Source organism: Cupressus sempervirens, chromosome 4, assembly GCF_028749045.1.
Source record: "Cupressus sempervirens isolate cs-2001-9-10 chromosome 4, ASM2874904v1, whole genome shotgun sequence".
Lineage (NCBI taxonomy): Eukaryota > Viridiplantae > Streptophyta > Pinopsida > Cupressales > Cupressaceae > Cupressus > Cupressus sempervirens.
Genome location: NC_143121.1, coordinates 289,415,090 through 289,430,730, shown reverse-complemented (window position 1 = coordinate 289,430,730; position 15,641 = coordinate 289,415,090). Strand labels below are relative to the sequence as shown.

At 35.6% G+C, this 15,641-nt stretch overlaps 1 protein-coding gene across 4 annotated transcripts in view; it reads right to left on the bottom strand.

Moving 5' to 3' along the window:
• The window catches only part of LOC149561136 (metal ion-binding protein), a 195,121-nt gene that overhangs the window by 33,191 nt on the left and 146,289 nt on the right, over nt 1–15,641 (bottom strand). For 2 of the 4 annotated variants that reach the window (XR_016363776.1, XM_089824984.1), the window contains exons 13-18: nt 15,110–15,433; nt 14,392–14,988; nt 14,096–14,272; nt 11,422–11,652; nt 10,956–11,239; nt 10,542–10,841 (exon numbers count right to left, since the gene is read on the bottom strand). Coding sequence is in view for 3 of the 4 variants with exons in the window: in XM_089824984.1 (XP_089681110.1) it covers nt 10,542–10,841; nt 10,956–11,239; nt 11,422–11,652; nt 14,096–14,272; nt 14,392–14,988; nt 15,110–15,433 (1,913 nt within the window). In the remaining variant the exon portion in view is untranslated. The remainder of the gene's footprint in view (nt 1–10,541; nt 10,842–10,955; nt 11,240–11,421; nt 11,653–14,095; nt 14,273–14,391; nt 14,989–15,109; nt 15,434–15,641) is intronic. The other 2 variants (XM_089824985.1, XM_089824987.1) reach the window with 1 other exon arrangement.

The window sequence follows — 15,641 nt, the reverse complement described above, 5'->3', positions numbered from 1 at the left end:
CTCCATGGCTTTAATCTTATGCTTTTATGGTTCACCCTATAGGAGTAGCTATGGTGAATAGTGTTATGCTAAGATAACAATGTTTTATTGAGATAATGTATGGTAAGACTTTGTTATTGACGCTTTTGGTTGCAACTATGTGTCCCTACCATACTAAAGACCTCTCTCTTGGTAAGAGGGAGTGTTGAAGATTATAGCTGTGATAGAGATCTTTACCTATGATATTGCTATATGTTAAAATTGAAATAATGCCTCTACATTGCATCAACATCTAGAGAAGAGACTTATGATTATGTTTCCATCATATACATTTGTATAATTAACTGACTGTGATGTAGCATCCAACATGTGCTAAGTGTCTCACCCAAAATATCTGACATTTTACTATGTGAAGAGACGTGTCATGCAAAGAGACGTGTTTGAAAATATGAAGAGTCTAGCATTTGGAAATTGAAGAGACCTTCGGTTATGATATGAAGAGTCTCTCAATTCAATATATATATGATTTTTTTGTGACAATTGTGTTGTATCAAGTTGAAAGCATTGTACTTGGACATTTTATCATAAATAAAAGAGATATTAGTCTGTTGTGACAAGGTTTTTCCCCTCAACTTGAAGGGCTTTAAGGGCTTTACCAAGATAAACGTCTTGCATCTTTTGTACCTATTTTGTTCTATTATTTATTGTTGTTTCTCATTATTTCTGGGCAAAATATTACTACAATACATATGGTCTCTATAAGCTTATCACAATCTCTTGTTGATGTTTGACAACTTCAATTATACATACACACACACACACACACACACACACACATACATACACACATACATACATACATATCTGTGTGTGTGTGTGTGTTCTTTATATTTGAGATATAAGGTTATTGTTATATGAGAAAAATTAATATAATGTGTGTGTGCATGTGTGATTTAATTTGTTAAAATATAAATCTAAGTGGATTTTGCATTTGGAACACATACCTACTAGCAGTCGCACCTTTGTGTGCAATAGGTACGTCGAAGATATATTGAAGATGGGCAATTAGAGATCAATCACATTACTCTATCTTGCTCTCTCTAACTCTTAGGTACTTTTAATAAAACATTTAAAAAGGGAAAGATTTCTATAATGAAATGAATTTTCATAAAAACATATATTTATAGATAAGATTTTTTTTCAAAGCTTGTCTTATTTAAGTTTTAAATTGCTAAATCTCTATATTTTTCTAGGCATATCTCTCTAGTTCTATCTACTTCTCTATATTTTTCTAGGCACACCTCTCTAGCTCTATCTACCTCTCTATATTTTCCTAGGCATATCTCTCTAGCTTTATCTACCTCTCTATATCTTTCAATCATCACTCTCTATATGCTTGCATCTCTTATATCTAACTATTAATGGCATTCCCTTCCTCCTTTCTCAGCAATAGAAAGACTAGATTATTAGACTTCATTTCTACATACATTGCCTCATTTGACTACAAATATGTTTTTTATGTCTACCTTTATAACCTTAAAATTATAAGTTTTAATTTCCTAATATGAATTAATACTTTGCACATATTAACTATCAAAGAGCTTGGGAAACAATTAAGAGAAATAAGGGAGACAAAAGAAAGATTGGAGCAAAAGTTATAAATAAAATTAATTCAAATAGCTTTAAACTATTTTGTATTAAAATGAATTTCAAACCTACTTTTGTTATTGTATATAAACTTTATTCTTAATATAACAATATTGTATGACTAAATTTTTATTATATATATTAATACTAAAAAAATATTAACAATAGAATTGGATTGTTTTTATATTTGTCCTTTTTTATTTCTATATCTCAATAAAATAAATCTTCAAAATGTAATTAATCTATAATAATTTAAATTTCAAATATGAAAAGTAATAACAAATTAATTTGATTTTATTATTATTAATTAAATTAAAATTAATTAATAAATTACAATCTCAAAGAAGTATAAGAACTTCTTTAAAACTATATAAAATTTAAAAATTATCCAATTATTACTAGTTTCACCATTAATTATTTAAAATCTATAATTTACAGTCAGTGACCATGAAAATTAGAAAACAACCAATTAATTTGAAATTCATAAACATTCTATATGTAGACTTACCCAGATTTTGTGATAAAGGCTTGATGATAAGTTATCACTTTGAAACTATTATAGCCTCTAAAATAAATTTGTTCTCTCAAATAATGTCATTGCTCAACGCCAATATGAAGGTTTTCATTCTGCAGAAACAAAATGCCCTTGTGCTTGCCAAGGGAAAACAACAGAGACAAGGCATGACTAGAGACATAATCTGAAATGTCTGCCATGAAAAAGCCACACAAAAAACAAGAGACGCTTTCATGTAGAAATTGGTGAATGAGCGCTATGAGAAACAGGGGATGCACTTAGGACTTAATTGATCTTCTCATCCCTGCAGTAGCCATTAATCATTCTGACAGTAATGATGATGTAGTTAAGGCCACCGCCCTTGTATTATTTTCTTCCCCCTTTCTAAATAATATTTGAAAAGCTCTAAAAATGGGCATTGATTCATTTCTCTGTTGCACTCCCCAAATTTTGTTTTTGTTGTGCAAAACAAGATAATCACAGTTACAAATACATCTGTTATGACCATCGAATGGGCACTGGCAGCTCTCTTGCAGCACTAGCATATTTTGAGGAGATCAACCAACATGTGGGAATTGGGAAGGGAGGGTAATAGAAGAGTCAGATCTGCAGGAGCTCAACCACACTCCACTGAACTTTGCGCCAACTGACTCATAAGGAAGTAAATGATTTCCAGCACATATGCAATCATCCTGGTTGCAACAAAAGGTTGGACGAGATTGAATGGATGTAGCATGCATATTATATAATAAATCGGAGGGCTCCAGTTGAAACTAACGAAAAAGAAAAAACAACCAATAAGAAGGAACTATTATCTAATGATTCAGATGAAAACAATGGTCATCCATCTCTAACAAGCTCTTAACACCGTTGATCGCTTAATTTAGCTCTTCCATCTCATATATGGAAACGCCTTCGGTGCAAATAAGGTAGTGCTTAATACATGTGCAGCAGATCCGTGAAAATTCAATATGCTATCAGAGCCAGGTCAGAAATGCATACTATTAAGCATAGATACATTGTCCAAAACAATCAAGTTCAGTAGAAATATATATAAAGCCAGACCCATATGAATATGATGAATTCCACATTTTGGTGGAGGTAAAGGTTTTTAAAAAATTGAAGGTGGAATATGTTTACCGTACAAGGTAAACAAATACTTATCACATTAATAGATTAGAATGTAACACAGAAGAGATACTTTATTCATATAAGCACATATGCAATTCCAATTACAATGATGATTCATAAGCCATTCAGACAATGTAAATATACTTCCCGAAGGGCTGACTCAACCGTCACGCGACTTTTTGGAAACCAATTCAACCCATTGGCTACAATATGGTTTTAACCGACAACATCATCCCCCCCCAAAAAGTAAAGTTGTCTCTAGACGACAAAATAGAGACAATTTATAAATCAAAACTCAAAATATGACTCAACCACTAATTACATCAAGATTCAAACAACTAAGACAGTGGGGTTCATCCCTAGTGTGGTAGACATCCCCTCTGCTCTACGCTCGTTCAGTTGTCCTCGTAGCTCATGCACTTGCTTGATCTATATCTCCAAATCTGCCTGTATCTAAATCTCCAAGGCTGATTGCATCATCTTGGCAGTCTCTCCAAGCTTTGCTGACTCATGTTGTAGTTGACTCTTCTCCCACCTAGCCTCATCTAGCTGAGCCATAAATGCTATCCTCTCGGAATCCCAAGCTACTCTTTCTAACTCCCAAGCTTCTCTCTCTGCAGTTAGGTTGTTGTAGTATAGTGGCAAGTATTCCCACCTATCACGCGGGTGACCCGGGTTTGTTCCTCGACAACAACACCAAATGTTTACCATACAGGTTAAACAAATACTTTTCACATTAATAGATTAGAATGTAACACAAAACAGATACTTTATTCATATAAGCACATTTCCAATTCCAATTACAATCATGATTCATAAGCCATTCAGGCGATGTACATATACTTCCCGAATGGGCGACTCAACCGTCATGTGACCTTTCGAATACCAATTCAACCCGTCGACTACAATATGGTTTTTACCGACAACAAAATAGAGAACTTTCATGAAAATAGTGAATTCAAAATGTTGTGGCTCTTGATATGATGAAATATTTTTTTGCAACATATGTTTCCTTTGAGATTTAAAGGCAGATAACAAAGAATGCAATCACTCCATGTGCAATAGATTTATAAGGGAAAAATAACCAGAGATCAAAACTAGGCTTACCTTGTTTCTATTTTGCAATTTTTTATCAAAACTAGCAATTAATGGGCCAATTTCACTATAGGCTAAGTAAATTTAATGTTGCATTTAAATCTGGGCTATTAATTAAGGGGCTAATTTAATTTTGTTTTCCCTCCAAGTAGGTCAGCCCACTTGGAGAGGCAAAAAGTGTGGTATAAGAGGGGCTCCCCCTCCTCTTATTTTCTCATTCCTTTTTCCTCCTCCTTGGGTATGCGATTTTCTTCAAAGGGAGGCGAATTTCAGACTTGGGCAATTTTTTTCGAGCGGCAGAATTTTCCTTTTCTTGGCAGCATTTTTTCTCCTTGTTTGGGCAATTTTGGAGAAATTCTGATTTTTTCCAGCTAGGGCAATTTTGTTAAGGTAGTTTTTTTTCCATTTTTTGGCAGTGAATTTCAGAATTGGGCGATTTTATTTGGCAAAGAGGCTATATGATTTAAGCTTTGAATTTTTGGCAAATGTGGGCAATTTCAAGGACATCAAAATTCTAATTTTTGCTAGGGCATCATTATTTGCAAGGAAGGTTGAAATTTATGAAATCTGATCCGAATTTAAAGAGGGCCTCGTTATTGGTAAAGGCAGATTTAAGGTAAAATTCTATTCATTTTTAAAGGTGAAGATTGGTTTAAAGGTGGATTCTATTCCTTGTTCTTGTTTGGTTCATTTCCCTTATTTTCTTCTTGCACTCATCATCCACCACTTCATCATTCTATTGATAGGCTGAAGTTGGGAGATATAAGTGTAGTCCATCCTAAGGTGACAAAGAGGCAGAAATAAGTGGTAGTCCCACCCCTAGGTTGAAGGTTGGAGATTGATAAGTGTAGAGATAGGACTTGGAAAAACAGAAATAAGCTATATTCCATCGATACAAAAAAGGTTGGAGATTGATAAGTGTAGTCCATATCATTTAGAATGAAGAGGCAGAAATAAGTGTTTGGGATGGTAGATGTTAGTGCAAGCAAGAACCCAAAGGGAATGAATACCAAAAAAGACAAGGAAGATATGATGCCTAAGACCACTTTCTTCTCGAAAGTGAGGCGAATAAGTGACACCAATATCAGTACAGTGAACATGATACAGTTGAAAGATAGATTGAAGGAAGGACAATCCCCCATGGTAAGGAAGATCTACAAGAGCGGAATTATACACGCGGCAGCTTTTCCTCCCACCTTGCCTTGTTCGGAATTGGTAATGAAATGTGCATCCCAATTTGATATTGTTACCAAGTCCATCATTTTTTATAAAGGGAAGAAGGTGTCAGCCAACATAGCTGGACAAGTGGTCGAAGAAGTATTTAATATTCCTCAGTATAAAGGCATGATAGTGGTAATGATGGATCAGGCAGCCAAGTTATTTCAGGGTAACCAGGAGGCTTACTTCATTCATCTAAAGCAGAATTGGTTACACGAAGGCAAGAAGGGAGTTACCAGGTCATCAAAGCTCACTAAATCAGATTTCATATCAAAGTACGGTGATCTTATTGTGCTTCTCAGCCGAATCATGAGCGTGGCTCAAGGTATGCAATTCAAGAATTGGATGTATTATTTCATTGATGAAATTGAAAATAGAAAGAGAAAATTCAATTGGGCTAGAATTATAAGTGAAAATTTAGAGTTGCAACTTAGAACAGTGCAAAATCAAAAACAATTCTATATGGGGTCCTATCTTTTCTATTTGATTGTGAGACTAGACGAAAATCCTAGGCTAACGCCTTAGGAGTAATTAGCAATGGGCTGGGGCAATATTTGGTGCATGAGTGCTATCCACAGCTTCATTTCCACAACACCAAAGATTATAAAATATTTTATGACCCCTTTGCCATGAAGACAGTAAGTATATTATAAGGAGAAGGCTCTCAATGGAAGCAAAAGCAAAAGTTAAGAGGTATAGGAGTTGGTTCATCCAATTTCCGCAATTCACATATGTTAGAGTAGCAGGGAGTACAATTTGTCCCAAGAGACTTCCAAGTTACCCACCTGCCAAGGTAGTTTTGATGGAGTTGCCTAGGCAACTTGAGCATTATGACAAAATGATGAAACTTAACGGTGGGATAGGGATTACCTTCTCATTTGGAATAGGCAACGATACTTGCCCCAATCTTGTCGCCTTTGCAACTGCGGAGAAAGAGTTAGAATGGTATCATCTAGGATGGCATAGAGCAAGACAAGGATTCAATCTTAATGGTCTTATCAAAGCATCTCACGGAAATACATTCAAACATATTCCTACTATACAAGATTTTTGGGCCAATGCACAGGATGACTTTCATGTGAGGAAGCTAGTTTTCTCAAGGTTGTCAGTGAGCATGATGAGGGCAATCAAATAGAGACGCCTTGATATTCCCGATCACCTGGAAGATGATGAAAATGTGCTAAGGAGAGATTATGATACAGTGGATGGAACGGAGTTGAATCCAGTGGATTAGAATGATCATCAGGATCCTTTCTTAAAGGCAGCTACAAGGACAGTTGATCTACACACCAAGTTGTGGTACAATGAGAAGTTAAGGCAGTTACAAAGTCAGAAGGTACACCTTACTTATGAGAAGATGAAATTGGAGGAAGAAGGTCCAACAAAGTTAGTCGGACAAAGAGGTGAAGGCAGTAGCCAACAACAAAGAGTAGTTAAGAGCAAGAAGAGAAGTTTGGAGGTTGAGAAAAGTAAAGAACATCAGGAACCTCCAACAAAGAGACGAAATACAGCATTGTCAAGGCAAAGCATAATTGAGGCTAGAGACCAAAGGGATAATTCAAGTAGACAAGAGGAAAGCATCAATGAGACAGAATTTGGATCAAGATTGGATGAGTTGGGGAAGGTTGCCATCGATAAAAAGCATTTGGGCACCCTTGCCTCCCTCAATGCTTTTATCCGATATGCGAAAGTGTATGAGAAGGATCATGAGAAGACATTGCAAGCAATGAGCAACATGATGAATTCAGTTGAGCTCAAGTTGAAGCACACACTTTGCCCTCCCATGAAGGAAGTCAACGACAGGCTAGCCAAGTTCATTGCTTTGGCTAAAAAGATGAAAGAAAAGGATAGAATTATATTAGATCATTTGATGTAAGTTGAAGCACACGCTTTGCCCTCCCATGAAGGAAGTCAACGACAGGCTAGCCAAGTCCATTGCTTTGGCTAAAAAGATGAAAGAAAAAGGTAGATTTATATTAGATCATTTGATGTAAGCCCACGTGGCAATTTCTCCTTCTTCTTGGGTAGGATAGGTGTCTGATTCTGATTGGCTACCATTTTGGTGCCTTCTCATTGGTTGCCACTTTTCCTTTTTTTTCATTGGTCTATTAATGAGGTGGTGTCTTCTCATTGGCCGATAGGGTGGCAACCCCAATTAGGGTTTGGGGATTCGATTTGGATTGTTGATTTTGCCTCTTAATCTGTACCGCTGGTTGTAATTTTAGCCCCTATATAAGGCCATTTTCTCTCATTTGTAAAGGATTGAAGAAAATTATTACTTAAGATAATACCAAAATTGCTTCTTTATCATTGTTGTGACTTGCATGGTGATTAAGAACACTTGGTGGTATTGCATGGTTTCTACTTCCAATAGTTAGAGTTAATTTCCATTGAAATTATTAAAGTAGATTTTATTTCAAGAAAGTTGTTAAGTAAGAATAAGAATAGATGGATAGTTGTATGGTGATATTAGTGGATGTTTGATAGGGATCTGTAAACTAGGCCACTAGCATCCTAGCCGCTTGTTAGGAAGCCTTGCGTGGTAATCTAGTCTTTTTCCCTTGAATCATTGCATCTATGGAAGTAGAGCCGCTGGTTAGCTTTCATCAGATTCAATCCCTGTCCAATTGCTAATCTTTCCATTCATAAGAGTAGGAGTAAAGCACAAAGTAGTTTAGTAATTGGAGTCCATTCTTAGAAAGTTAGAAAGGAGAAGCATCGTTGGCAAACATACCCTCCATCATCATCACCATCAACATCATTTGGCGCTCATATACATTGCAAAGCCAGACACCATCACCATCACAACGAGAGTCCAACATCCTTGAATGAACAACATAAGGCCGCCTACGTGATTAACCAGCAAAACACATTGATATAACTGAGTTAGTATCCACAGGTGTAAGGAACATTGGAGTTTTTACTCATGTCTTCATGAGCATTTACTTTTCAAGAGAGGGTTGAGTGTTTGATATTTCGTATCAAGTTTTCAATTCCTATATGTTATGTAGTGGTACAAAACTGACATCAACAATATTATTATTTGTTAATATCATTATCATTATTAGAAAAACTAGATATTATCATTATCCTTGAGTATTATAGTAATCTCTCTCTTATTTAGTTGTATTTTCAATACATACTATAAGAGTTATGTGCTTTGATCTTTTCCTCCAAGAATATTATTGCACGAAGAGGGAGATTGAAATTCAGAAGGAGCTTGACACTTCATTAGAGGCAACCTTGAGAGGGAGTAGATATAGGATCTGATTCAATCAACTTCTGGTGCTCTCAGTCATATTGATTCAGAAGGAGAACCAAACTGAGATGTATTCTCTAGTGATAAATAAATTGTAGCAGTTAAGAGGACTATAATTCATGAATATACCTCGTGACTATGTGATTTTAATGGGCCTGCCCCTGTGTACATCATGAGGAAGTGATGACTTCCAAATGGTCATCACTTGTATTTGCAGAAGTTATTGAAAGGTGACAATCTTACAATAACTTAATTTTCTATTATGGATATCTTACAAAGTCTATGTAGATCATGATAGATTATAATTTGCATAGTGGATGTTTATATGGTAAGCATTATGAGAATGCGTGTGCAAATACCATATAAACTTTTTTTGAGTACATGGTGAATTTTATGCATATTGATATTCTAGAAGGCCATTACACAGAGTACTTGGTGAATATCATGCATCTTGATGTTCTAGAAGGTCATTAGTCACAATATTTGGTGAATATCTTGCATCTCAATATTCTGAAAGGCCATCATTCAAAGAGTATTTGGTGAATATCATTGATATTTTGGGAGGCCAATATTCATGATATCAAATGTGATATCAAACCTTTCAAGTACTTGGTGAATATCATTGATATTCTGGGAGACCAATATTCTTCATATCAGATGTGATACCAAAACCTTTTGAGTACTTGGTATATACCCTTGATATTCTGGGAGACCAATACTCTTGATATTAGTTGTGATATCAAAACCTTTTAAGTACTTGGTGAATATCGAATGTGTTGATATTTTGGAAGACCATTTCTCATGATATCGAATGCAATATCAAATGGTGGAAATCTTTTGAGATATCCTTAAAATGGGTATGTGTAATATTACATTGAAGTAATATTTATTCTTATGTGTTTATCCCTCTAAGCTAAGAGGGAGTGTTGAAGTTTGATAGCTTCAGTCGGATAAACCTATATATAAATATGAGATATAATTTATATATGTGTGTGTTGTTTATATTTGAGATACAAGTTCTTTATATTTGAGATAATAAGGTTAGTGTTATATGAGAAAAAATAATCTACTATAATATATATGTGTGTGTGTATGTGTATGATTTCATTTGTTATTATATTAATGAATAGACATGTCCAATGGCCTATTCTCCATATAAATCTAGGTGGATGTTGCATTTGGAACACACATAACTAATAAGTCAGTGCTTAATTTTTTGCAGCAGATACATCAAAATTAAACATATCTCTCTAAATTTCAACTTGGATTCATGAAATTCACCAAGAATGCCCTCCACCAAGTAGCGCTTGGATCGTATTCATAATTAATGAACATAACTGTACTTAGTTGTCAACTAAGTCTGATCTGCTTATGTCAACTTATAATATTTATCTCAGTATTATAGACCTCCTTGCTGATTCATGTAATCATGCAGAAGAGAAAAGCAAACCATACGAATGATGCAAAAGAAAAACTAGTTCTCACTAACTTCTGAGTTCGTCCCTGGCTACATAAGAATAGTTTTCTAGTTCATGTTTATTCAAAAAAGTTACAAGGTAATTGCATCAAAATATTAGTTCATCAAACTGAAAGAAAAGAAAGCAGGTGAGATTCCAATCATAAATTTAATGAATGCAAATTCAAAATATAGTCACTTGGTCGAAATGCTTGACTAAATAACTGGATAAGAATCCATACTTGTCAATAACAATGTCCACTTCAGCCTTGCTAATGGGGCCATGTGCTAGAACTCTGGTAAGACTTAAAATATCCCTGTAGTCTCCCTGTTTGAATGTCTCTTCATCATTCAAAGGATTTGTGACTGGAATGTTTCCAGAAGGCAGCATCCCTGTAGAATTAGTCAATCCCAAAGATCCTGGGCCCTCGCAACTCAGTGCTCCTTGTGCATTAAGTCTAAGGCAAGTGATAGCCATTGCATATGCAATTCCTCCATATCCAGTATGTGAGACAAACAAGCATTGTGTTCCTTTTTCCCTGCTGAAAGACAAGCATAAGCATTATATCTGACCTAGGAATCTAAGAAAAATAAGGTATGGACATTGCTGATACAACCATGCATTGGCAGGAACTCAGCTATCACAGGGAACATACTTATCTAGCTGCCGTTGAATAGCATCTACATCTGTGGCAAGAGCTTCTCTTTCTCTTGTCAAAGGCACCCTTTTATAGTCAATATTGTATCCATCACCCTTTAGTGCAGCATAAATTTCTGCTGGTGTTTTAACATCTTCAAGTGATATATTCTCCCAGTATCCTATGATATCTGACTGGTTTGTGATAGGATTCAACTCCTCACAATGCAAAAGCACACGCCCCCCTGATCGTGCTACCTCGGACAAGATATCTTCTTTCAGTCTAGCCTCCATATGTTCAACCTAATAAATGTATGATATCAGTCAAACAGAGTACATACTAATAAGTTCCTGTAAATGGAATGCATATGCATCCATTAAAATAATTTTGACTATACTAGATTAGTATCAACTTGTCCGTAGATAAAATATATTAAAGGTGTTGTGCTAGTCCTACTGTATTTAATTGCATGACTACTACCCACCACATGACCTTTAATTCCAACATGCTTGAGTGTGTCTACTGGCTGATAAAGCTCTCGAAGCACAAATGGCTTGCCACAAATATAGACAACAACTTCTTCTCTCAGATCTGTGATAAGTACTTTTTGTGAGCATTGTCCAGCAGATATGGGTTCAGCATTCATACTAGATAGCAATGCTTTTGCTCCATCAATAGTTGGTGTTGCCATGCTGTACACTGGAAAACCATCAACCTGAAACATTGCATGCATCAGAGACACAGATAGATACACAGATAATTCAAACACAATAGATGAAACTTGAAACAATAGTTTTTATTGCAAGACCAAACAAATCCCTGCATTAGCTGCATGCATAAAAATGAAACTCTTCCCATAGTCAGCTCAAATATAAGTCTATACCCTCTGTATGAGATGCAGGAGAAAGAAAAATTCAAAATACTCAAACAGATGCTGGCACAACAAAAGACAAAAAGGAATGGAACTTCTCATTATCAAATCATAAATGAGACTAACCAGAGCAAAAGAAAAGTTTTCTGGCAGTATCTATTTTATAAACTATGTATCGTAGAAGGACATTCTGGAAAAAAGATCATATCAAACAGAAAACCATCAGCTGGTAAAATTTGCTAGGATCTGCTATTTCATTCATAAGTCCCTTTTATTCAGTGCATTAGTGCATTTGCTACATTCCCACCTCATATATACAAGTCAGCAATCTTACAATCATATCTATAACCCGAATTATTTCACCAATATTTTGGTACATGGATATAACTCCGAAAACCTTAAAATTAAGTTAAACAGCACCCACCAGAAGGGTGATGAATAAATATATAAAATTGATACCATTTTTAATTAACGCTTTTCTACAATACTAGTGAAAGTTATCACAAGAAGAATGCCTCCAACTACATGTCACTAATAATAATGGATTTTTTTTATATTAGTTGCATTAATTGAAAGCTGCACATAGCAGAAATTAATTATTTGCAGTTTGCACTCTGGACGGTAGCTAGTATAGACATATACTGTTCCAGGTTTTCGTGTTCAAGAATGGAAAAAGGCCTTTCTTATCTTCAATGAGTTTCATCAGAGTTAGACAATAACTATAGTAAGATTTCAACCCACCAGTAAAAAGCACATAAAACTCTAGTCACCAACAAAACAATTATCAGAGGGGCAATCAAGATGGTGTATATCAGAGGAACAACCAAGAAGGAAACTATCAAGATGGTGGATATCAGAGGAACAACCAAGAAGGAAACTATCAAGGTGGTGCTCATTCAAGCAATCAATGGTAAAAATAATAAAAATCAAAAGAGAACATGGAATATGAACCAGCTACAGTAAACGAGCAGGCAGACAAGATATTCCTAGCTGAAACAGCACTATCAACAAGGTGTAGGATATATGAAATCAATCAACACTCAGAGCTGCAATGTCCTGAACTCAATAAGGCTACAAATGTATTCCAAAATGTATATGAAATTAATTATTTGCAAATTTCCTTCAACCACCTATCCCTACGATCTCCAGCTACAAGATTTGGCACACATACCAGACAAAAATCAACATTTTGATGATTCCCTATTGTCTAAAAACAACAAGTTTCTACTCACATTATGGCATCACTTCCTGAAAATTTTCCTAAACTATAAACTGTCTGTCAAGGTTTCCAAGAAAATGATAACATGTAAAGAATGAAAACATCTCAGACTTTGCCCCTAAGGATCCATCATCAGGTTCTTAAATGGGCCATCCTTTCAACCTATGATGCAATAGTCCACAACAATGCTAACAAACACAAGTGATTGATTAAAAGGAAATCACAGAGATCATGACTGACAAGATGACTGTCTTTCTTCATACTTCTAACTGATCAGGGTACCAAGCTTCCTCTTCAAAATGCTCAGATTGTCAGCTTGATTTACAACATCTAGTTAGTTTGCAAGGAGAATTGCCCATTCCAAGAATTCAACAAGAAAGGAAAAAAGGCCACTACATGTCACTAAGAATTGATTATGAATTATATCAACCAGCATATAAGAAGCCAAGACCTTCTGTTTCTTTTTCTAGAAATTTATCGAACATATTATTATGTGAAGCCTCTGGTCATTAACAAGAACCAACCGAAGTAGTTGACGATACAACAAACTCTGGAGGCTGTCTATTCTTCTATATATGATAAGATTATGGCTCAACAAGTTTTCTCTGTGAAATACCAGTTCCCCAAAACTAGTCCAAAGAAGAACCAAGCATAAGTATTAAAAATATTTGACTTTGTATAATTCTACAAACACTCACATTTAACATATTTTTCATGAGACATTGTTTTCCGTAAGTAATTGTCGGATTATCTTAATAGTTATCCTTCTAGTCCATACTTTCTGTTAAACTGAGAAACCATGATTGCTGATTTTGTTACCTTCTTTAAGTTTGAATAAGAACTCTTTTCACCAACATCAAAACAATTTGTCAGCAAGAAAACTGAATACTGAATTTCAAAAACTATGAAGAAATCAAGAGTGTCACAAATTGATCAAAAGCTAATAATATGCTTGCACATGAATTCACAACCAATGCCAAAAATAAATGTAACAGACGTCATACTAAGTAACTGAGCAATGTTTTACACAATGAAATATACAGAAAACCAAAAATATATCCTCCTTACCTTGTATACATGAGGGGCACCTGGAATGTCAATGTAGTTTGAAGTCTTTTTCTGTCCAGGGAAAAAATACATTTTAAGTATGGAATGTTTTCCCAGAATAGACCCATTACGAGCCTTCACAATAGCTTCCATGACTGCATCACCATTATGGCATCCGGCATGTGTCCTTGAATCCACCTGCAAATTGCATAATGAGACCAGACACATTCCTTTGACACGAAAGATTAAAAACATAGCATGTGTCAATATCACTTCAAAAACTATAGATCTTGTGTTTATCAAAATAATGACATTACAGGAATGGCGAAGAAGCGTGCAGGTCGAAGCCGTATGCTCCATTTCATTTCTTGAACCTCCGGTCTTTTATGTAACCATGTCTTAAACAGGATTCTAGGAGATCCAGATTCACAGAAACCATCAAATGCTTCACTTCCAATATATGCTGCAAATGCAATTAACATAAAGTACCGCTCCAAATATTCAGAACCACGATTTAGTGCAACACGTCTCTCTCTAGGCTCCATGTATTGCTGATTGAACTTCCTCCTATAATGAAGAACAGCTTGCCGTATATTTTGAAGTGCTGCACAGCAATCAATAACAGCATCTAACGCTTCCCTGCACTCTACACCACTATCAAACAACGTAGTAACTTTCCGTATAAGTAAAATATCATCTATGCCAAAACTCGTGAATACACTTTGCTGCCTCCGTTTTGCTTCTGGTGAAGCATCGCCACTCTCATTCCCTGCTTCTTCCCCACTAGTAAAACCACTGTCTGTTTCTGAAAGAGCTGTATGTGCAGAAGGCAGTCTAAGTGGTTTCCCATAATCAAGTCTAATCTTAACAAGGCAAGCAATCACAGTTCCTGTTGTGGTCCGCCCACGGCCCATCTGAGAAGAGGGACCAAATTTAGGATGTCATAGTACTCAAAGAAATAACATCAATAGAAATCAAATAAAACCTAATACAATCTTCGTACAAAATCCAAAGAAATAGATGAGAAAATCACACTTGACAATTGAAGACAAATGCAGTGTTCTTTGAAGCTGAGGCTATCTTCATGGCCAAGGCATCAAAGTCAGAACTCTTTGGAGCTTTTCCATCTGTGATGGGTACTCGAGCGTACTCTATTGGAAATCCTTCAAGTTCCAAGCCTTTAAACACTTCCAAAGGGGTTTGCACTACTTGTGGATTTACTGTTTCCCAAGCATCATATATTTGGCCATCATCTGCCTCATGGATTACCATTATAGCACCCCCGTAACGGTCTGCCTCCCTCAAAATATCCTCTTTCAACCTAGCCTCCATTCGCTCTACCCTCTCTCGATCAATGCCCTAAGACCAAATTGGGCAACATTTGAAGATGAGCGTAGAATTCATGCACCGTACCATTTTCAACAAGATTGTTATCAGGACCAAAGCTTCCACAGAAATATTTCTTCTATCAAAATACATAAATAAACTAATGATGACTAATCAAAATGGATAAAAAATAGAAGTGTAAATTATTACTTTAAAAGTAAAACTGAACCCTCTTGATAAT